This window comes from Oncorhynchus masou, chromosome 12 (genome assembly GCF_036934945.1).
Source record: "Oncorhynchus masou masou isolate Uvic2021 chromosome 12, UVic_Omas_1.1, whole genome shotgun sequence".
Classification (NCBI taxonomy): Eukaryota; Metazoa; Chordata; class Actinopteri; order Salmoniformes; family Salmonidae; genus Oncorhynchus; species Oncorhynchus masou.
Window position 1 is genome coordinate 48,680,342 of NC_088223.1, and position 22,542 is coordinate 48,702,883.

The following is a 22,542-nucleotide window of genomic DNA, read 5'->3' on the forward strand; positions in this document are numbered from 1 at the left end:
AAATGAAGGCTTTTGTTTCCCTAACCGTTGTGGAATGTAACATTATGCGTATTAATGCATTGAGCTGGCCAACACCTGTGTGGTTGTGCAGGAGCCTATCTTTCCTGTTAAGAGCAGAGGTGCTTGCTTTGTAAACAGCTTTGATGTGATTTTTCAGAATGTTCCCTTCTGGAGGGATTACCATCGCGTTGACATCTCTCTGCCAACCTATTCCCTTTCTTCTGCCTCCCCCTGGTCTCCAGCTCCCCCCCCCCCCCCATATCTCTGTTTCTGCCTCTGATGCTTGACCACATAATCACTCAGCCATCCTTGTAAACAGCCACATCTGTCAGCCACATCCTCTGTAGACAATGGATATGCTTTGTCCCGCATCTCTTCTCTAAACACGAAGAGCCGCAAACCATCTGTTCAGGATTGTTCCCTTTTTGATTAGGTTGGGAATTTATTTACATCATTTTTGACTGGCCCTCCTCTGTTTTATGGTTCTGTGTTCCTCTGTTCTAGGTTTGATCCCAAAAAAGGGTTCTGGTGCCAGTTGTTAGATGGGGGGAAGACCAAATGCTTGGGCAAGAGTAAAGGACGGCGATACCCCGAGATGGACACAGATGTAAGTTACGAACCTTTCCCTCAAGATAAATGGATTAAATTATTCCACACTTATTTCACTTTTGTCACCTTGAAAAGCAAGTATTTTTAGATTTTATAGAAGAAAAAAATATGTATTTCCTACAGTCAGTGCTGCTTTATCATTGCTTGTCTGTGACAGACTCCGCTCTTTTCAGGCTGGGTTTGGAAAGCCACCAGATCGGGCAGTGTCTAATGAGCAGACATAGAGTGGAGTTGTGAGGGGGGGCAGGGTGGGCAGTGGGCACAGCTCAGGTCCTTGAAGTTACCTTGACTGTTTTGGCACAGACACCTCGGAGGTAATTAGCTGGGTAATGGCGGGTGATTTTTCTCTCTCTGCTGCAGTCAGAATGGCAGGGCTCATGAGACTCACAGAGCTGCAAGTGCCCGCTGCCTGAGTTGCTCAGTATCTGGGCAAAAAATCTATGCACACTAAGTTAACTACAGATCATAGACAATGTAATGTGGTATTGTTCCCTGTGCAAAAAGTTAGATATTCATGATAACATTTTAATATTTTAATATAATTTGAACACCACCTAAATGGGCAATTACTGTATCCAGGGTGGGAAGTATAAATGATGTATTGGTCTATTCAAATTTTTCTTGTAACTAAATGACTCTATATTTGACTCTCTCTCTCTCCCCCCCCCTCTCTCTCTCTCTCTCTCTCTCTCTCTCTCTCTCTCTCTCTCTCTCATCCTGTGGCAGTCTCGCGCCTTCCTTAGGGAGCATTACAGGGACCACAACATAGAGCTGTCCAAGCTGCTCTATAAGATGGGCCAGCCTCTGCCCAGCTGGCTCAGGGAGGAGCTGATCCACACCAGGTAGCCTCAGCATGGCCAGGGACACAAGGACAGAGACGCCACCCCAGCCTGCTCACACATAGGGGGTGCACTCTCCCCTCCGCTCCAGCCAGCCAGCGCCATGCGGGGTGACCAGGAGCTGAGGAAGCGGGAGAGACACAGCAGGCCCTCCATGCCCACTCAACCCAGTGGCCCCCAACGACCCCAGTGTGGGGTGTGGGCCTCCAGAAGGGAAAGCGGCAGGGGTAAAGGAGAGACATGAACTGAGTTTAGGATTGCTCTATTTCTTTCTCCGAAAGAATGACAAAGTGCCCGTCTTGACCATGGGCACATGCACACAGCAACGCTGGGGCAAAGCGAGAGGAGGGAGGGATCAAAGAGATGTATAATTTCCTCAAGGAGAACCAATGTTATTATTCGGTCTCTCACACAGACAGGCAGACACACTCACTCTCTGTGCGCTCTGCAGAGGGCAGAGAAAGACTTTGTTTCTCTGTGCCAATAATGGATATTCAAGTGCCGGAGTGGATTGTTAATTTGAAAGTATTTCTGAATTTATATTTGAATCATTAACACTCATATACTGCTGGATGTCTGTATTTCTTTCCGAGCTGTTATGGTTGCGCAATGCATTTTTCGAGCATTGTATGTTCCTTTCAACTGTCCCATGTTTTTAATCTGTGTTCATCTGAAAACATAACTGGAGTCCACGAATTGCTCCCACAGACCACACTGATACTTGACCTTTATCAATCAAATCACCTTTGGGTCTCTAAGACCTTCAATTGAATGAATCCACAGTACAGTGGGATTTAAAAAATGAAAACAGTAATATTTCCAAATGAGACCAGCTTGCTTTGTTTTGGTCAGTGGAACGTTGTCCTTGGTCGGAACTGCCTTAATAATGAAATATTGAAAACCCATTCCTAAATACAGCTGGACCCTACCATGTCTGTAGAGTACACTACAAACTGAACGTAAATGTGACATGAAAAATGTAGCTGCATGTTTTAAAGGCCTTAAAGTGGATATTGCAATTTCACTCCAAGGAGACGGGCATCCTCGTCGCCATCCAACTTGTTACTGTACCGAGCACGTCTCTTGATTTTCTGCTAATAGAGCAAAGGAGAGCAGGATGTTGATTCCCCGGTCTTTCCCAACTCGACTGACTCGAGCTCAATCACTTTCCTATTCATTCTGTCATTTGATTTGTTACTCCTTTTGTGCCTGTACAATAGGTGAGTGCAGAATAGAAGGATATCTTTTGATCGGCTCCAATGGGGGAAGGATACTGGTACCCCTAGCCCTTGTCTTCTAGTTTCCAGTTACAGACAACACAGTCTTCCTTTCCACTTGGAATGGCTTTGCCACATGTGGTCAAACCAACACACCTGGGGAGCGTAGGTCACAGCAACATATCTCTAGCTCTGCAGCGGTTGATGTAGTATGCCCTTTGAACCCAAGCCCACTGGATCAGTTGGTCGTGTAAATGGCGGCCTGTAAGAAGTGGTCCTTATTCTTCCTTGTTGGATGGCTCTTAAAGGTTCACACTGTCCCACGTCATCCTCGGACATTGTTCAAGAACGCAGCTTATAGTCCTAGCCCACTTTCATAGTGTCCAATCAGGTGTGTTCTGCAAAGACTTTGGGAAAATTAAGAGGTGAAATTGGATTTGAAGCTGCAAATTCAAGACTGTTAATCCCACCCTCTGGAGGAGCTGGGGTGCTCTATACAGGAGACATTGAGAGCCTTTTCTTTTCTCAGTTTATTAGTCAAGGTTATAGGAATGTAAACTCACTTAATTTTATCTCCTGTCAGTTGCTATGGATGCATATACGAATAATATGAACATAATCTGGGAGGGTAATGTTTCTTTGTTGTATTACAATCCGGTATGTACAAATACATGATCTACTCTGAATCCATGCTCTCCTAGAAGCACAGTATTTATTTCTCAACACGGTGTAAGAAGAAGGTTTTGGTACAACTTTCCTGTTAAAGAGAACCGTCCTTGTTTGTGTGAGGGATTTTGCAGTGCTCCAGAATACGAGGGTCCATTTAGCATTTTGTATTACTTGGGCCCTTGTAAAGAAGTGTGGTTTTATGGGTCCATTCTAGATTAATTGTATTTAAGGTACCAAATCATGCACCTTGTGTGGTGACACACCACGCATGCACAAATGCTGCTCTCATTTCAATTTGTTCAAGGAGCTGTAATATAGTCACAAATCCTTTGTCTTGTCATTTCCTTTTGCTTTTGAGCTGTTTTACAATGCAATATAAAGTACAAGTGTTCTGGTTCAGAGTATCAGGGAGGGTGTTGTTTGAGCCTAGACACTATGGTCAGGAGATGGGCGGAGCGAGTTCCCATGTCTGGGCAGTTCCTTCTTTACCCCACTCACTCAGCAGGAGTCCCAGTGAATTTCACTCTGTATGATAATGTTGGACATTGAGTAGTGATCATTAACTAGAAGGAAATGATAATCATCTGGACTGTACAATCAACCAATTGTTGTTAATATTTTTTTATTGTTTGTAGCTAATATTTTTTGATTTTTAATTTACAAATAAAGAAACCACTGTCTTTTAAACTTTGGTCATGCATTTTTATTTTACATGTAGTTGATGACGATCTCTTGGAATATGTAATGTGATAAGAGCAGGACAGGGACCCAACCTGAAAACTGTGTAAACCAATGTGGCACATAAACGAGGTTTCATCCAACTGGCGACAGATTTTCATGCGAATATTCTAAAAAATCACCAAGAAAATATCCGCATTTTCGCTCCAAACGGATTTGTTGCGGATAAAACTCAGTGCGTGATGACAGTGCAGAAATGTATTTTTTTCCCCTTAAATGTTCATGTACCGAATAATAAAAGTTCAATGGGTTTCCGTCGCATTTTCAATTCTACGGAGTCAATTCTACCGAGTTATGCATTAAATAGCAAATACAGATACTCTGGCCCTGGCATTTTAACTCTAGCCAACGGCACGCAGATACAGTCCGGGTAGGCTTGTTTATGGATAAGAGCGAGAATAGTTTTATTTGTCAAACGGCAGGCAAGCATCAATCATGTCACCAGAATGAGACCCTCGATATATTTGGGAAAGGTGCATCAAGATCATCCTGCACTTTCACCACTCTGAAGTTCATAACTTCATCTGTAGCCTAATAAACTGCATGGTGTCTGTCCTGAGTCGTATTGGGAGGACCACACACCAATTCATCGCGTTGACTCCAAGTTTACTTCGATCTGATGGTTATTATATAATATTTGCGCATAAGGGCGTTTCCACCACAATTTCTGTCAATTAATTTTCCCGACGCAAAAAGATCCCATGTCAAACAAATTATCTGTCGGCATTTATTAAAAAAATATACTGAAATTACCTGTTTCTATCATAGCTGTCGTGATTTTTTCAAAATAAGATGACTTTACTTTCATAACTGGATGGGAACGTGGTGAGTGACTGTAAATTGTCTTCTTAGATGTCATATAACAGTAAATTCAGTGCTTAATTTGAGCTGAATCCTGACTGAACAGGATAGGGAAAAGTAATGTATGCCCATAAATATCAAAGAACGTGACAGACAATTTAAAATATATTATATTATTTTCCTCATGCAAAATGTACATGGATTATTTTTTTGTTCAATGGATTTATTTCTCTGAAATGTTTTCCTTAAAAGTTTTTTTACATCGTATATTTAAAACCCATACATAAATCTCACATGTAGGGATTAATTATTTAGTCATTGCATTTGGTGTTAGGCAACATTATTACTACTTTGTTTCTTGTAGCTACTGTAGATGATACTTGCCAACATTTTGAGAATAGATTGAGATGGGGTAGGGGTAACTATTGTAGGTTTATAATTTATGTAAATTTTGAAAATGCACAGAAACCTGTTTATTGTCATACACTGTAGTTGTGGCTGCCCATAAGGTTATGGCATCACATTGTATTTATAAAACATGGTTGAGATATTATGGTTCTAACTAATGACTGCAGTCGGGTTGTAATTACCTATTATTTTGGACTGAGTCCTCCCAGAATTTCCATTGGGAATCGTTTATGCATATTGCCAACAGCAGGGGGTGCGGTATGAGAGTCTCCCTTCCCTGTTACATGCAATGTGCTTTGTGGACTTCACCGGACAGATGTTGCTCTTCTGATTTCAGTTTTGTGATGAAACAAAGGTGTGGTTGAATTTATTCTGCCACTCTCTTCTTATCGTCTCGGCCTTAAGCCTATTTTTCACGGTGTCAAGGCATATGAACTAACAGGTTACCGAGCAAACAACACAATTATCACAACACATACACTAGGTTGTAATATGGCTTTTTTTCTGGTTTAGCTTCCCCAGTGATTTTACCCACGCACCGCTACTGTACACAAGCACTTTATTTATAGAAAATGTTGGAGACTAAATAGTGTTCTGAGTGATATTTACCTTTTATGTTGAACGTGTGAAGTTGAAATGTGTCAATTGATCGAGTGAAAACTGTAAGTGATATTGACATAGAGATGAGATGGTTTGCGGCCAAGCTAGCCTAGCCCATAGAATAACATGAAGAAATGGTGCCAGCTAATATTCTGGTTTTAATTTATTGATTCATAGCTTCTCTGAGATAATATTGTGGTTTCTTTTCTACTCCGTTTATATTTTCTATGCCCTGACATCTCCAGATTTCAAGTGTTATATATTACAGACTTGTATTATTATTATTTTTTTTAACGGTATACAAATCAAATCAAATTTATTTATATAGCCCTTCGTACATCAGCTGATATCTCAAAGTGCTGTACAGAAACCCAGCCTAAAACCCCAAACAGCAAGCAATGCAGGTGTAGAAGCACGGTGGCTAGGAAAAACTCCCTAGAAAAGCCAAAACCTAGGAAGAAACCTAGAGAGGAACCAGGCTATGTGGGGTGGCCAGTCCTCTTCTGGCTGTGCCGGGTAGAGATTATAACAGAACATGGCCAAGATGTTCAAATGTTCATAAATGACCAGCATGGTCGAATAATAATAAGGCAGAACAGTTGAAACTGGAGCAGCAGCACGGCCAGGTGGACTGGGGACAGCAAGGAGTCATCATGTCAAGTAGTCCTGGGGCATGGTCCTAGGGCTCAGGTCAGTTGAAACTGGAGCAGCAGCACGGCCAGGTGGACTGGGGACAGCAAGGAGTCATCATGTCAGGTAGTCCTGGGGCATGGTCCTAGGGCTCAGGTCCTCCGAGAGAGAGAAGGAGAGAATTAGAGAACGCACACTTAGATTCACACAGGACACCGAATTGGACAGGAGAAGTACTCCAGATATAACAAACTGACCCCAGCCCCCGACACATAAACTACTGCAGCATAAATACTGGAGGCTGAGACAGGAGGGTCAGGAGACACTGTGGCCCCACCCGAGGACACCCCGGACAGGGCCAAACAGGAAGGATATAACCCCACCCACTTTGCCAAAGCACAGCCCCCACACCACTGGAGGGATATCTTCAACCACCAACTTACCATCCTGAGACAAAGCTGAGTATAGCCCGCAAAGATCTCCGCCACGGCACAACCCAAGGGGGCGCCAACCCAGACAGGATGACCACATCAGTGAATCAACCCACTCAGGTGACGCACCCCCTCCAGGGACGGCATGAGAGAGCCCCAGCAAGCCAGTGACTCAGCCCCTGTAATAGGGTTAGAGGCAGAGAATCCCAGTGGAAAGAGGGGAACCGGCCAGGCAGAGACAGCAAGGGTGGTTCGTTGCTCCAGAGCCTTTCCGTTCACCTTCCCACTCCTGGGCCAGACTACACTCAATCATATGACCCACTGAAGAGATGAGTCTTCAGTAAAGACTTAAAGGTTGAGACCGAGTTTGCGTCTCTGACATGGGTAGGCAGACCGTTCCATAAAAATGGAGCTCTATAGGAGAAAGCCCTGCCTCCAGCTATTTGCTTAGAAATTCTAGGGACAATTAGGAGGCCTGCGTCTTGTGACCGTAGCGTACGTGTAGGTATGTACGGCAGGACCAAATCAGAGAGATAGGTAGGAGCAAGCCCATGCAATGCTTTGTAGGTTAGCAGTAAAACCTTGAAATCAGCCCTTGCTTTGACAGGAAGCCAGTGTAGGGAGGCTAGCACTGGAGTAATATGATCAAATTTTTGGTTCTAGTCAGGATTCTAGCAGCCGTATTTAGCACTAACTGAAGTTTATTTAGTGCTTTATCCGGGTAGCCCGAAAGTAGAGCATTGCAGTAGTCTAACCTAGAAGTGACAAAAACATGGATTAATTTTTCTGCATCATTTTTGGACAGAAAGTTTCTGATTTGTGCAATGTTACGTAGATGGAAAAAAGCTGTCCTTGAAATGGTCTTGATATGTTCTTCAAAAAGGGTCCAGAGTAACGCCGAGGTCCTTCACAGTTTTATTTGAGACGACTGTACAACCATTAAGATTAATTGTCAGATTCAACAGAAGATCTCTTTGTTTCTTGGGACCTAGAACAAGCATCTCTGTTTTATCCGAGTTTAAAAGTAGAAAGTTTGCTGCCATCCACTTCCTTATGTCTGAAACACATGCTTCTAGCGAGGGCAATTTTGGGGCTTCACCATGTTTCATTGAAATGTACAGCTGTGTATCATCCGCATAGCAGTGAAAGTTAACATTATGTTTTCGAATAACATCCCCAAGAGGTAAAATATATAGTGAAAACAACAGCGGTCCTAAAACGGAACCTTGAGGAACACCGAAATTTACAGTTGATTTGTCAGAGGACAAACCATCCACAGAGACAAACTGATATCTTTCCGACAGATAAGATCTAAACCAGGCCAGAACTTGTCCGTGTAGACCAATTTGGGTTTCCAATCTCTCCAAAAGAATGTGGTGATCGATGGTATCAAAAGCAGCACTAAGGTCTAGGAGCACGAGGACAGATGCAGAGCCTCGGTCCGATGCCATTAAAATGTCATACACTAACGCTAAGCTAACTGCGCTAACACTAGCCTGTCAATTCTATAGGGTTGCTATTAGCTTAGTGCTACCGTAGGCTTGCTGAGTATTGAGATGGCTGGTTAAAACAGACTTTCTTATATGTGTATTTATTGTTATTGAAACAGTACATGATTGTTAACTTTTATATAATCTTAAGATAATGGTGTATTTTTAAATACAAGTCAGTGTATTAGCTGGCATGACTATTTTAAATAAAGAGAATGTATTATGTTACTGTACTTACAGTACGTTCTAGTCTTTTACAGCATCTGACTGAATTATTCATGTTTTGCAGATCGAAATTCACCCAGGCTCAAACGTTACGGTCCCAAAGAACGTCTGCAGGGCGGTCATGCAACGAGGCAAGAGCTGCTGTTGGGTGCTTTTGATGTTGACATGTTGCTGAAGAGCAACCTGAGAGGTATGTAGAGAGATCGTATAGACCGTAGAATTAGAATGACTATAAGGGTCAAAGGCCCTTAGATCATGGAAGGGCTGGGCCTTGCAGGTGATGGAGAAGCATGTTCAGGCTCAGTCGAATTTCATCTCCAAGTTTGAAGAAGATCTAATCACATTGGGTCATTTTTGGGGGGTTTCCATCTCAGGATGCACATTTAAGGATAACAGGTAACCGGAGGCACATCGCCTGTGAAAGAGGCTTGTTGCTGTTCACGCAAACCAACACTGTTTCTGATGGGAATGTCCATTTTACTCATTCTAATTCTATGGAAAAGGAAAGGGGGATACCTAGTCAGTTGTACAACTGAATGCATTCAACTGAAATGTGTCTTCCGCATTTAACCCAACCCCTCTGAATCAGAGAGGTGTGGGGGCTGTGGTATAGTATATATACAGTGCCTTGCGAAAGTATTCGGCCCCCTTGAACTTTGCGTCCTTTTGCCACATTTCAGGCTTCAAACATAAAGATATAAAACTGTATTTTTTGTGAAGAATCAACAACTATTGGGACACAATCATGAAGTGGAACGACATTTATTGGATATTTCAAACTTTTTTAACAAATCAAAAACTGAAAAATTGGGCGTGCAAAATTATTCAGCCCCTTTACTTTCAGTGCAGCAAACTCTTTCCAGAAGTTCAGTGAGGATCTCTGAATGATCCAATGTTGACCTAAATGACTAATGATGATAAATACAATCCACCCACTTTAAACGACACTTTTTATGGATATCTTTAAGAAATGGCTTTCTTCTTGCCACTCTTCCATAAAGGCCAGATTTGTGCAATATACGACTGATTGTTGTCCTATGGACAGAGTCTCCCACCTCAGCTGTAGATCTCTGCAGTTCATCCAGAGTGATCATGGGCCTCTTGGCTGCATCTCTGATCAGTCTTCTCCTTGTATGAGCTGAAAGTTTAGAGGGACGGCCAGGTCTTGGTAGATTTGCAGTGGTCTGGTACTCGTTCCATTTCAATATTATCGCTTAAAACAGTTGGTAGAGCATGGCGCTTGCAACGCCAAGCGTCGTGGGTTCGATTCCCGCTGGGACCACCCATATGTAAAAGTAGTGGCCCCAGCCGACTTGTAAGTCGCTTTGGACAAAAGCGTCTGCTAAATGGGATATATAGAAAGAATGGTGAATAGTTTTCCAGACACTGATTTCGAGATTTATTTTTTTCCCCCATTCAACTAATTTAAGATGTTAAAGGGATAGTTTACTTTTTTTAGAGTTTATAGTCAGATTGCTAAATCCCCTCAAGTCAATAGTGGCTATTTAAAAATCTTTGAACCATGGATTACAGTTTCTCCTGGCCCATGGACTACTTTCAGGGAAAGGAACCCTCTTACTGACTATAAGCTGTAAAACAAAAGTGAACTATCCCTTAATTTAATCATTGCAAATAGGCCATTAATGGTCAAGGATTTCTTATTCAACTGAATCTGATAAGCTTTTGGAAAAAAAACAACCACAAAAAAAACATGTATGACCTCCTAACCCAACCCCTAACTGTTCTATGTGCTATTTATCTTGGATTTGTTGCATTCCCTCCACAGATTCTGCCATGAAGTCCTTACCTGGTTCAACAAATGGACACGTGGGAATGGCTTACAACAATAACATGGCTGAATTAAGAAGCGATGGGAGCAAAAAATTGAATTAATTGGATTAAATGTGTTTAGTGTTTTGAGTCATTTGTTCGAATGTTTTATTACCATGACTACTAAGTATCACTAAATTAATGTTCCCGTTACATAAACTATATTTACAAAAGTATGTGGACACCCTTTCAAATTAGTGGATTCGGCTATTTCAGCCACACCCTTTGCTGACAGGTAAATCAAATCGAGCTGCTATGCAATCTACATAGACAAATATTGGCAGTAGAATGGCCCGTACTGAAGAGCTCAGTGACTTTCAATGTGGCACCGTCATAGGATGCCACCTATACAACAGGTCAGTTTCTGACCCAGTCAACTGTAAGTGTTGCTATTGTGAAGTGGAAACATCTAGGATCTACAATGTCTCAGCCGCGAAGTGGTAGAACACAAGCTTACAGAACGGGACTGCCGAGTGCTGAAATGCGTAGCGCGTAAGAAATCATCTGTCCTCGGTTGCAACATTCACTACCGAGTTTCAAACTACCTCTGGAAGCAACGTCAGCACAATAACTGTTCATCGGGAGATTCATGAAATGGGTTTCCATGGCCAAGCAGCCACACATAAGCCTAAGATCACCATGCGCAATACCAAGCATCGGCTGGAGTGGAGTAAAGCTTGCTGCCATTGTGCTCTGGAGTGATGAATCACGCATCACCTTTCTGGCAGTCCGATTAACAAATCTGGGTTTGGCAGATGCCAGGAGAACGCTACCTGCCCGAATGCATAGTGCGATCTGTAAAGTTTGGTGGAGGAGGATTAATGGTCTGGGGCAGTTTTTCATGGTTTGGGCTAGGACCCTTACTTCCAGTGAAGGGAAATCTTAACGCGACAGCATACAATTACATTTTAGATGATTATGTACTTCCAACGTTGAGGAAACAGTTTGGGGAAGGCCCTTTCCTGTTTAAACATGACAATGCCCCGTGCACAAAGCGAGGTCCATACAGAAATGTTTTGTCGAGATCGGTGTGGAAGCACTTGACTGGCCTTCACAGAGCCCTGACCTCATCCCCATCGAACACCTTTGGGATGAATAGGAACGTCGACTGTGAGCCAGGCCTAATTGCCCAACATCAGTGTCCGACCTCACTAATGCTCTTGTGGCTGAATGGAAGCAATTCCCTGCAGCAATATTCCAACATTTAGTGGAAAGACTGTTTTTCTGCAACGTATAAAATAGTAAAAATAAAGAAAAACGCTTGAATGAGTAGGTATGTGTATATATATATTAACAGTACCAGTCAAAAGTTTGGACACACCTACTCACTCCAGGGTTTTTCTTCTTTTTTTTTAATACTATTTTCGACATTGTAGTATAATAGTGACGACATCAGCACTATGAAATAACACATATGGAATCATGCAGTAAACAAAAAACTGTTTAAAAAAATTGAATTATATTCTTTGCCTTGATGACAGCTTTGTACACTCTTGGCACTCTCTCAACCAGCTTCATGAGGTAGTCACCTGGAATGCAATTCAATTAACAGGTGTGACTCTTAAGGACTGTACCCTTTTTTAAAAGTTTTAGCCTAAAATAACATACCCAAATCTAACTGCCTGTAGCTCAGGACCTGAAGCAAAGATATGCATTTTCTTGATACCGTTTGAAAGAAAACACTTTGAAGTTTGTGGAAATGTGAAATGAATGTAGGAGAATATAACACATTAGATCTGGTAAACGAAAATACAAATAATAAGACAAGCGTTTATTTATTTTAATTTTTCATCTTTGAAATGCAAGAGAAAGGCCATACTTTCAGATAGGAGTCTAGGTGTAATTTAGATTTTGGAGAGTGTGTGTGCAACGTTTCAGACTGATCCAGTGAAGAATTACATTACTGCACAATATTTTGTATCAAGTCTGCAAGGACTTTGCGCAAATGTGCCGAATTGGTCAATTCATACATTTGCAAGTACATAACTATAGAGGACATACAAACATGATATGGTATGCTATGGTAACAAACTATTTAAGTTTACATACTCCCAGGAATGTCATACATGATGGAACATTAGCTTATACACTAACTTTCACACATCTAGATGGCCGGTCGTGGTGGATGTGGAGCAAGAGACAGCAGTGGGGTCAAACTGTAGACCCCAGTTCCTACATTAAAAATAGATTTTATCAAACAAAATTATGCTACATTTTATCTCTGGGACCCTCAGGATGACAAATCAGAGCAAGAGTACTGAATGCAAGTACATTATTTGCCTTCAGAGGTGAATGTATCAAGCCAGTGATACGAGTTTTTGTTGTTGTTGTGCACTCTCCTCAAACAACAGCATGGTGTTTTTTCACTGTAATAGCTACTGTTAATTAATTGGACAGTACAGTTAGATTAATACGAATTTAAGCGTAATTGCCCATATAACACATGTCTATGTCCTGGGAAGTTGGCTGTTGTATTCAACGTCATTCTGGTCACATTAGCGCACGTTAGTAACATCCATCCCGGTTTAGGGACACCCATCTCGTTAAAAGTACATTTGTGGAATGCCTTTCCTTCTTCTTCTTGTATTTGAGCCAATCAGTTGTGTTGTGAAAAGGTAGGGGTGGTATACAGAAGATAGCCCTACTTGGTAAAAGACCAAGTCCATATTATGGCAAGAACAGCTCAAATAAGCAAAGAGAATTGACAGTCCATCATTACTTTATGACATGAAGGTCAGTCAATGCGGAACATTCCAAGAACTTTCAAAGTTTTTTCAAGTACAGTCGCAAAAACGTCTTTGATGAAACTGGCTCTCATGAGGACCGCCAAAGAAAGGAAGACCCAGAGTTATCTCTGCTGCAGAGCATAAGTTCATGAGAGTTAACTGCGCCTCAGATTGCAGGCCAAATAAATGTTTCACAGAGTTCAAGTAATAGACACATTACAACATCAACTGTTCAGAGGAGACTGCAAAGACACCATTACTAAAAGGACACCAATAATAATAAGAGACTTGCTTGGACCAGGAAACATGAGCAATGGACATTAGACTGGTGGAAATCGGTCCTTTGGTCTAATGAGTCCAAATTTGAGATTTTTGGTGTCTTTGTGAGATGCAGAGTAGGTGAACGGATGATCTCCACATGGGTGGTTCCCACCGTGAAGCATGAAGGAGGAGCTGTCCAAACTTTTGACTGGTACTATATATACATATATTTTCCACTAACCCTACCACCCCTCCCCAAATTGAAGTAAACTAATGAACAACAACACTTTGGCTTCTACTTCCAGCTTATACATACTTTAAAAATGTTATAGACACAATCTATTTTACATTAGTTATTCTTGTTTTTACTCCTATCCTTCACCTACCATCAACCCATCCCATCTATTTCTGAAGACCATACAGTTTTATTTGCCCTATATTTTTAACTGTGCAGTTTCACAAAAGTTCTGAACCTATATACATTTTACGGACACCGTATATTTTACATTAGTTATCTTATTAGACCCACCCTTCAGATCCACTCAACCCCTCCCACCTATCTCCATCCCTATTGGATTTCTATTTGCCATATATTTTTCAACTGTGCTGTGATGTTTCACAAAAGTTCTGAACCTTTCTATTCTCATAGTTTCTACAGATTGCAAATTAAAGATACATTTTTTTGCTAAAAGTATTATTATATTAATGATCGATTGACTATGATTTTTCAAATCACCCAGTAGTGCTATCTGCAGTTCTTCAGACATTCCTGGACCTGTGACAAAAAACAAGCTACATGTGGACAGTACCAAAACAAATTATCTAATGATTCTGTCTCATCGCAGCAAAATCTGTAAAGCTGGGATGTTTAAAGAAAACATGTATTTAATCAGGCAAGTCAGTTAAGAACATTTTTATTTACAATGATGACCTACCCTGGCCAAACTCTAACCCGAATTTAAATGAAAAATTCTAAGTTTTGAATCCAGCGTCGTTTTGGGAATCAGTTCATAAACCATGTGCCATGGAATCAGTACATCGAAAATCTCTTCCCAACTATTTTGCAATCTATGTGGCACAGCTGTCAATTTTTGGGTCCTTAAATGAAACTGGTATATTTTTTTATTTATCACAATTTTCTTCCATTTTTGCGGTAATCCTGCAATTAGTTGGTTGTAATTTTGGGTAGAGCAGACATTTCCATATATATTTGTTCGTGGAAAGCCTTCTCAGAAGAGTGAAGGCTGTTGTAGCAGCAAAAGCGGGACCAACTCCATATTAATGCCTATGATTTTGGAATTAGATGTTTGACGAGCAGGTGTCCACATGTTTTTGGCCATGTAGTGTATGTAATATAAATGTGAATACTGCATGTGTCACACATATACGAGCATATAGTAATATGGCCATACATACAGATATATGTATCTACACACATAAGTACATATATGTCACATACTGTATATGTTGAAATATACAATAATGGGCCGTTTTCATATATCTGATTTATATTGTTGATTTATACACCGTACAGACAACGAGAGAGATAGACTGTGCGTGCTGTCTATGCTACAAATGAACCGCTTGATGGCAGTGAAGTGCATGGTATACTTCCGGAAAAGAAAGCTTGAACTCTGAACCCGGTTACGCTCGTTCTTTCCTTTCCTGTTTCGGCTTTAGAAGAGACACACACAGGTACAATGTCGCAGAATTTATATCCAAATGAATCATGTTTAACATAAAGTACAAAGTGTCATTTGTGCTTTTAATCGATACACTGAACTTTGATTGGTATGTTAAATGTGTAATTTGTCTGAAATCGGCTTCAGACGTTTGGATTAGATGGCATTGGTGTTGGCTGTAAGCATTTGTTTCCATCACTGTAAGGCCTGAATTTCGCTTGCTGGATGTAGCATATTGAGTGGGTTTTATGATTTGCCATGTTAACCATATTGTCTTCAGTCGTGCATTTTTGCAGCTTTGAAGTCGAATACGTTTTCAAATTAAATCGAAGAGGCCTGCTGAGTGATGCTAGTTTGGTTGCTGTCGTGGTAGTTCAGTGTTAACCTTAAAGTGGTCGGCTAACGATGGGCATCTGCAGTTTTTAGTCTCGACTTTGCTGTGACTGACAATCACACATGGGTTATTTTTGTATGGAAATTGTCGTGTTGTATATGCTATGATATAGCTAGCAAGTCTAGCTGTTTGCCTGTGGTGCTATGTGATTTTTGTGTCGAGCGTTGGCTTTTAAGCCAGACAGTTGGTTATTGGTCATTTGCGATAATGGCTAGTTAATGGTTGTCCATATACTCTCCTGCAGTTAACTTAGCGGACTAGCTAGTTACAAAAGTATATTGTGATGAAGTTGTCGACAAAGGAACCCATCCTTAACCAAGACCTAGCCTGGTGCCCAATCCACCTAGTCCCAAATTGGGGCACTTGAATGGATGCTCATGCCAGACATGTCTGACGTCATCAATACTGACAAATGCATCTTTTGCAGCTATGGCACCTCGTAAGGGTAAGGAAAAGAAGGAAGAACAGGTCATCGCCCTGGGACCCCAGGTTGCCGAAGGCGAGAATGTCTTTGGAGTCTGCCACATCTTTGCATCCTTCAACGACACCTTCGTTCACGTCACGGATCTTTCTGGCAAGTAAGTACAGGATAAAATGGAATAGTGCAAGCCCAGCTTTATAATAAAAAAAAGACTGCCGTTTCTGGCTTAAACTGTGTAAAGTGCATGCCATCCGTCAATAGCAATCGGTCGTATGATCTCAAATGCTTTGTTCTAAACATGTACCTGCTCCCTCCAGGGAAACTATCTGCCGTGTGACTGGTGGTATGAAGGTGAAGGCCGACAGAGACGAGTCCTCCCCCTACGCCGCCATGTTGGCCGCCCAGGACGTCGCCCAGAGGTGCAAGGAGCTGGGAATCACTGCCCTCCACATCAAGTTGAGGGCCACGGGCGGGAACAGGTTAGGAACCCCCTCCTCACTGATCTGAAGCACAATCTGGTGTTGCTCCATGTCTTTTGTACATCTACAGTGGATGGTGCAGTTAAATTGTTCTGGTACATTGTTCTTGGACTACTCTTGTTGCATGTGTAAATATACCATGCAATTGAAGGACCCACCCCCAGAGGAAGTTGCAGCCGCTATTTCAATGTAATTCCTTGTCCTAGAGACGAAATGTACCTTTAGGTTCCACCTCTGAAGAATGGTGAATGCTACTTTACATATTCACGAATTGGGTGTGAGAATTTTCCTGTGGAGTTCATAAACCTCAACAGAGGTCACTGACAGCACAATATAGCCAGCTAGCATGCTAAACTTATCTAGTTAGATAGCTGGGTATAGTATCTTGCTAATGTTGTTGTTATTATTTTTCTATGCCATATTCAAAACATTAGCCAAGCTGGATCTATGGCTGGAGCTGGATTTACAATAAACATTTATTTAAGGAAAACTTCACCACTGATGGAAACCACTGGCATGTCTTTGACTTTGCCATATTTTTATTTTTTAAATAACTTTTATATAACCAGGGGAAACCATTAAGACCAGGGTCGTCTTTCCAAAGTTAGTTCAAGCAATGTGAGTGACAATTCAAGCATTATCACTACAGCATTAGTTACATGCATACAAATATGTTGCATTACATTCAAAAGGTCAGTGGAAACTAGTGTATGCAATCAATCAAAAACAAGTGCAGTTTCCATTGGTATCAGAGCCTCCTTCCCCTTTTGGGACCAAAGACTAAAGTTGTAGTGACCTGTAGGCCATTACATGACTTAGGGGCATAGTAACTGAAAGTAGAACCTCTAGAACCAATCAGTCTTATCGTTACTAGATTTCCAATTTAGAAGTGAGGTAATATGGGAGTTTCTAATGTTGGGCCCTTCTGGTTGTCAGAATATCAGACAAATGAACTATATGAGCTGGCAATAAAATTACCCTTTTGGTCCGCCAGTCACTAACAGGTCAATTTTAAAAAAAATCTACCAGACAATCACATTTTTTACCATCCAAAATAACACTAACAAAACACACAAAAAGATACGCATGCTTTCTCAGCGTAGCGGTTTACGGTATCACAAGTGCTAGAGGCGTCACTACAGACCCTGGTTCACACCCGGCAATGGTCGGGAGTCCCATAGGGCGGCGCACAATTGACCCAGCGTTGGCTGGAGTAGGCAGTCGTTCGAAATAAGAATGTGTTCTTAACCGAATTGCCTAGTTACAGGTTAAACAAAATACAATTCTACAACAAATGTAACAAGTAATATGGTATGTGGGTAATTTCATTTTTTGTCACGTATTTTAATCAAAATATCACAAATGAGACAAATGTTCCAGATTCTTTTTTAGGGAGGAAGGTTACCGTGGTAGCGCGACTCATCATGTTTGTGCCTGTGAGATTGATTCTGACTAATAGAATGCCTTGTCTTTTCTTCCCTGGCAGTTGAAACTCAAACCTAGAAAAAACAACCAAGCTTGTGACCAAAACAATGTAGATAGCCAAGAAACACAAGGACACTCTCACTTCAGTAGACTTTCGTTTCAAGTAAATGAGACCAACTCTTTATGCCTGTGCACAGCGCTTCTAAAAATGAATCTTTCACTCAGCTCTTCAGGTGCTCACAGCCCCCAGCCAGGACGTTTTGCAGCACAAGGCGTAATGAGCTATATAGATTCATAGTTCTTTGACTTCGTGCAATTAATTTACCAGCTATGAAATAGAAAAGGGGAGAACTTTGATAACAGCTACTGCAGCATTCATTTGACCATAAATGTGATCATGCTTGACTATTTTTTTTATTCACAAATGGGAGTGAAATGCTCACACTGTGGAGCCCTGACCACCTGCCAACATGGCTGTGACATAGACATCTCATCCACCAATGTCAAAATCTACCAGCAAGTGTTAATTTTAGCCCCCGTATGTGTAAATTGTGCGTATGGAAATAATCACAGCTATTGTCTTTGATCATGATCATGCACACTGCAAATGACAAGTATATAAAAAAAATCATTATCTGGGTGTTTTTTAGCAAACGTTACACCAATCAAAGAACTGTAGTGAGGTGGAACTTAAGTGTTGAACACATTCATCTTGGGGGAGCAGGTTGTGTTAAATGACATATCACGCAATTATACAATTTTATAAAATGGTCAGATGTTTATTTTTTTTATACATACTAGCTAAAGAGAATTTACAAATTTATCGAACGGATTAAGGTCATTTTCTGGAGGGGGAAAAGGTGGAGGTGCAATATCAAGGTTGTACCCCGCCCCGTTTTAATTTGCTCAGGCAGCCAAGTGGAACTGAGGCTGCTTGGTTCATCTCGGTTGCAAAGAAGAATCACTTAGCACCTGTTCCTGATGAATAAACAATGCCATGCTGGTGGGTGGTAACAATGCTATGCTGGTGGGTGGAAATAAACCCAGCCCTGAAACGAAACTTGGGTATCGTATGCATTCACACGGATTTGCACGAAGTTGGTCGTTAGGATTTGTCTCTTCAAGGCCAAATATATCATACTTTGACTAAAGCTATGACTAGACTTAAATCGTTGTGCAACACCATTCTTACAGCTCGAAAAAGTGGATTTCTACTCATGCGGGCGTTTACGTGCATTCTGTATTTTTTCCGGTTTTCTGTGTTGTGGAACTGAATTTATCTACAGTGGACTATATTAGATTGTCTTGTGTGCAACCGTACTCAGTGTGAACATTTTGTCTTTCAGAACCAAGACCCCTGGACCAGGCGCACAGTCTGCTCTCCGTGCCTTGGCTCGTTCTGGCATGAAGATTGGGCGCATCGGTAAGCTTTAGCTCATTTACTCTGTCAGGAGTATCTGTAATAAATGACATGGTGCTGTTATTTTTTCTTCAACCCCTGCCTTCGACCAATAGATGGTCCACTTGTTTGTAGGGCTGGACGATTTATTTAGAATTTATTCGAATTCGTATTAGTGCGATGTTCCAAATGCCTGTATTGCAAGAATCAAGTTTTTTTATTATGTTTTAATGAGCGTTTGCCTTTTTGGTTTATCTCCTTTGCGCCTTCTGTACTGTGTGCATTGTGCCTCTCCCCACTTGCACAGACACAAAGCCTCTCCCACTGCCACTCACGAGATCACGTCTCCCTTTCTGACAACAAGCAGTTTGAACTCGCTATTTGCCTTTTAAGATTTGGGCCAACCGAATTTGTCTTATGATGCAGTTTTTGTTTTAACTTCCAAAATGAAGAAAAGCAGACCCTACTACAGTAAAACTGGAACATAAATGAACATTAATGCTCAGTTTGTTGCGCTCTGCATTGCGGTACGATCAGTGCTATTTGGCATCCTTGGGATGGCCCTGAACTTCAGCATAACCATGACCATATAAAAGTTAACTTTCAATCGGTGTTATGGACCTCCCAAGCATCCCGTATCGCACAGAACATTGCAGCACCCCCATACCGCGAGCAGCATTTTAGCCGCAGTTATGTGCTAGCTGTTTAGATTGTGTTATAAATATGTAAGGAATTTGCTACTCAGTTCTCATTCTGAGAAAGTGTCTACTTACTAGCACGTGGGCTTGTGCTTGATTGTTTGCAATGTGTTTTTAATTTCCTATAGTGCCTGCTACTAGAGGTTGGTCATTAGTGGATGTGCATAGTTCTGGTTAAATTAGTAACAAACTGCCTTTTCGTAGACAGGACTTGAAAACCAGATGTGTGATTATTGCAACAAATAAAAGCAGCATCAATTTTTTTGATATAATTATTAGAGGCTCTTATGGTTTTTGGTAGACTTCTATTTAGCCTATAACTTTACAAGCCCTGAATTGGATTATTCCTGACTTTGAAATGCAGTGTATCAACCTTTTTTAGTTGTGCAGCAAGCTTATTTAGACAACGTTTATATTTATGGAAGAAAAAAATCAACAGGTGTATATTGTGAATCCCCCATAATTTAATTTTAATCCATATCACCCAGTTATAGCACTGCACTGCCATGGCTGATTCAACTAATCAAGGAGAGCGTTGGGAAACACCATGTCTGCCTATTTCAGTCACGAATGGTTAAATATACTGCTTATATTGATGTTTTCCAGAGGATGAGAATGTTTCATTTGGGAAATTATTGTTCTGCTAGTCTCATACTAAATGTGAAACAATTCTACTTTTCTGTTGGCCTCTTTTGGTTTAAGCCTCCTGAACACGGTGTAATTTATATGCATACCGTAAAACTTTCAATTATTAGCCTGGGTGTTTTATTTGCTTAAATCACTGACCACCGCAGGCGCTTAGACGGGCTTCTATTTGAGCCGGGCGTCGATTGCCTTAATGGATACCGCTTTTGCTCATTTGCCTAGTTAATTCTTTCATTCCAGCATTCACTTAAAGCATTTTAATCAATTTCTTCATTTCCTGCACTGTTATTTACGTCACATTTATTGTCTTAGTATACCTCTTTCAAGAACGTCCTAATAATAAAACATCCTAATAATTTTCCTGTGCGTTTTCGGCAGTTCTTACTCTGGCCACTAGAGGACGATCAGTCGATTACTTTGTCTGTACTCCCAAAGTTGACTGTGATTGCCAGTTAGCTAGCAGTGTTCAGCTGTTAGCAGCCAATGGCGAGCAGTTTCTTACTGCTGATGAACAAAAATGGATGATTGGCATCTTATTTGAGTCATTATTGAATTATGTAACAAATCAAACATTAAATCTTTAACAATTCATGGTAAGCTCATAAACCATACTTTTAGACTGGGTGTTTATTTGAAACACTTTATTTGCTGAAATGTGTGCCATTGCCCGGATACAGGGGACCGGCGGCTATGAGACTTCAATTAAAGTTATACGGTACTCTGGAATACTGTTGTCACAACAATGTATTTTTTACAGTTGTTTAGCAGATGCTCATATTCAAAGCGACTTTGGATGAGACATTTTGGCCAAATGTATGAATCTGTTCAATTCCCTTCAGACAATTTTCATTGAACATGTTAAAATAAGGATGTTGATGAATAAAGGATTCAATGTACAATTCTTGTTACTGTTTATCATGCTCACTAACAATTGCTCTCTTGCAGAGGATGTCACCCCTATTCCATCAGACAGCACCCGCAGAAAGGGAGGTCGTCGTGGGCGTCGTCTGTAAATGTGCTTATTTTGAGTTTTTTCACTCAATAAAAGGTTAATTCCAACCTCTTCTTTTGTCTGGTTCTTCAGTGGTTACTCTTCTTTTTTTTCACCAAGTCTGTCTAGGAAAAATATCCTATTGAAAGTTCTTATACGTCAACCAAATAGTTTAAATTATTCAGCAAAAAAGCCTGCTTGGCAGCAAGTTGTATGCAGGGATATGAGTGGCTTTATCAACATTGAACAAAAATATAAACGCAACATGTAAAGTGTTGGTCCCATCTTTCATGAGGTGAAATAAAAGATCCCAGAAATGTTCCATACACATTTAAGGTTATTTCTCTCATTTGTTTACATCCCTGTAAGTGAGCATTTATCTTTTGCCAAGATAATCCATCCACCTGACAGGTGTGACATATCAAGAGGCTGATTTAATTAAACCACATGATCATAACACAGGTGCACCTTGTGCTGGGGACATGAGGCTATTCACTCTAAATTGTTTTGTCACACAACGCCACAGATGTCTGAAGTTGAGGGCGAGTGCAATTGGAATTGCTGACTGCAGGAGTGTCAACCAGAGCTGCTGCCACATTATTCATAATTTCTCTACCATAACCTGCCAATGTCAAATCATGCGTTATACAGCACATTTCAGACATGGAATGCAACACTATGTGCTTCAAAGGAAGGGAAAATAAAAAAATTAATATTTACTACACAAACGCAAGGATAAAAATAACCAAAAGACTAAAAGGAAATGCAAAGCTAAAGTGTTTTTTTTTTTTTCTCCGGGTTCTCTGGCAGGCTATACCAGAGGCTGGGGGCATAGTAACTAAAGGCTGCCTTTCCATGCCTCTTGATCCTAGGCTTTGGGATGGTTAAAGTGCCAGAAGTCCTGAGGGACCTACTGGGTACATAACTTAAGCAT

The 22,542-nt window shown here is 41.0% G+C and overlaps 2 protein-coding genes across 3 annotated transcripts in view; both read left to right on the forward strand.

Annotated features, from left to right (window-relative positions):
- Nucleotides 1–4,021, forward strand: part of LOC135550237 (bifunctional heparan sulfate N-deacetylase/N-sulfotransferase 1-like) — a 29,798-nt gene extending 25,777 nt beyond the window's left edge. Inside the window, exons 13-15 of one of the 2 annotated variants that reach the window (XR_010457095.1) lie at nucleotides 505–607; nucleotides 783–923; nucleotides 1,336–1,421. Coding sequence is in view for 1 of the 2 variants with exons in the window: in XM_064980857.1 (XP_064836929.1) it covers nucleotides 505–607; nucleotides 1,336–1,455 (223 nt within the window). In the remaining variant the exon portion in view is untranslated. Of the gene's footprint in view, nucleotides 1–504; nucleotides 608–782; nucleotides 924–1,335 lie in introns of both variants that reach the window. The other variant, XM_064980857.1, reaches the window with a different exon arrangement.
- An 11,056-nt stretch (nucleotides 4,022–15,077) lies between these two features.
- Nucleotides 15,078–21,676, forward strand: LOC135550239 (small ribosomal subunit protein uS11). Its single transcript, XM_064980858.1, has 5 exons — nucleotides 15,078–15,169; nucleotides 15,978–16,128; nucleotides 16,289–16,450; nucleotides 19,222–19,298; nucleotides 21,563–21,676. Exons 2-5 carry the CDS (start codon nucleotides 15,980–15,982, stop codon nucleotides 21,628–21,630), a joined length of 456 nt encoding a protein of 151 aa, XP_064836930.1. The 5' UTR covers nucleotides 15,078–15,169; nucleotides 15,978–15,979; the 3' UTR covers nucleotides 21,631–21,676.
- The last annotated feature ends 866 nt before the right edge of the window (nucleotides 21,677–22,542 follow it).

Coding starts and splice junctions, on each gene's coding strand:
- LOC135550239 (XM_064980858.1), top strand. CDS start 15,980: ATGGCACCTCGTAAGGGTAAGGAAAAGAAGGAAGAACAGGTCATCGCC. Junction 16,451..19,221: donor AGGGCCACGGGCGGGAACAG/GTTAGGAACCCC, acceptor TTTGTCTTTCAG/AACCAAGACCCCTGGACCAG. Junction 19,299..21,562: donor CATGAAGATTGGGCGCATCG/GTAAGCTTTAGC, acceptor GCTCTCTTGCAG/AGGATGTCACCCCTATTCCA.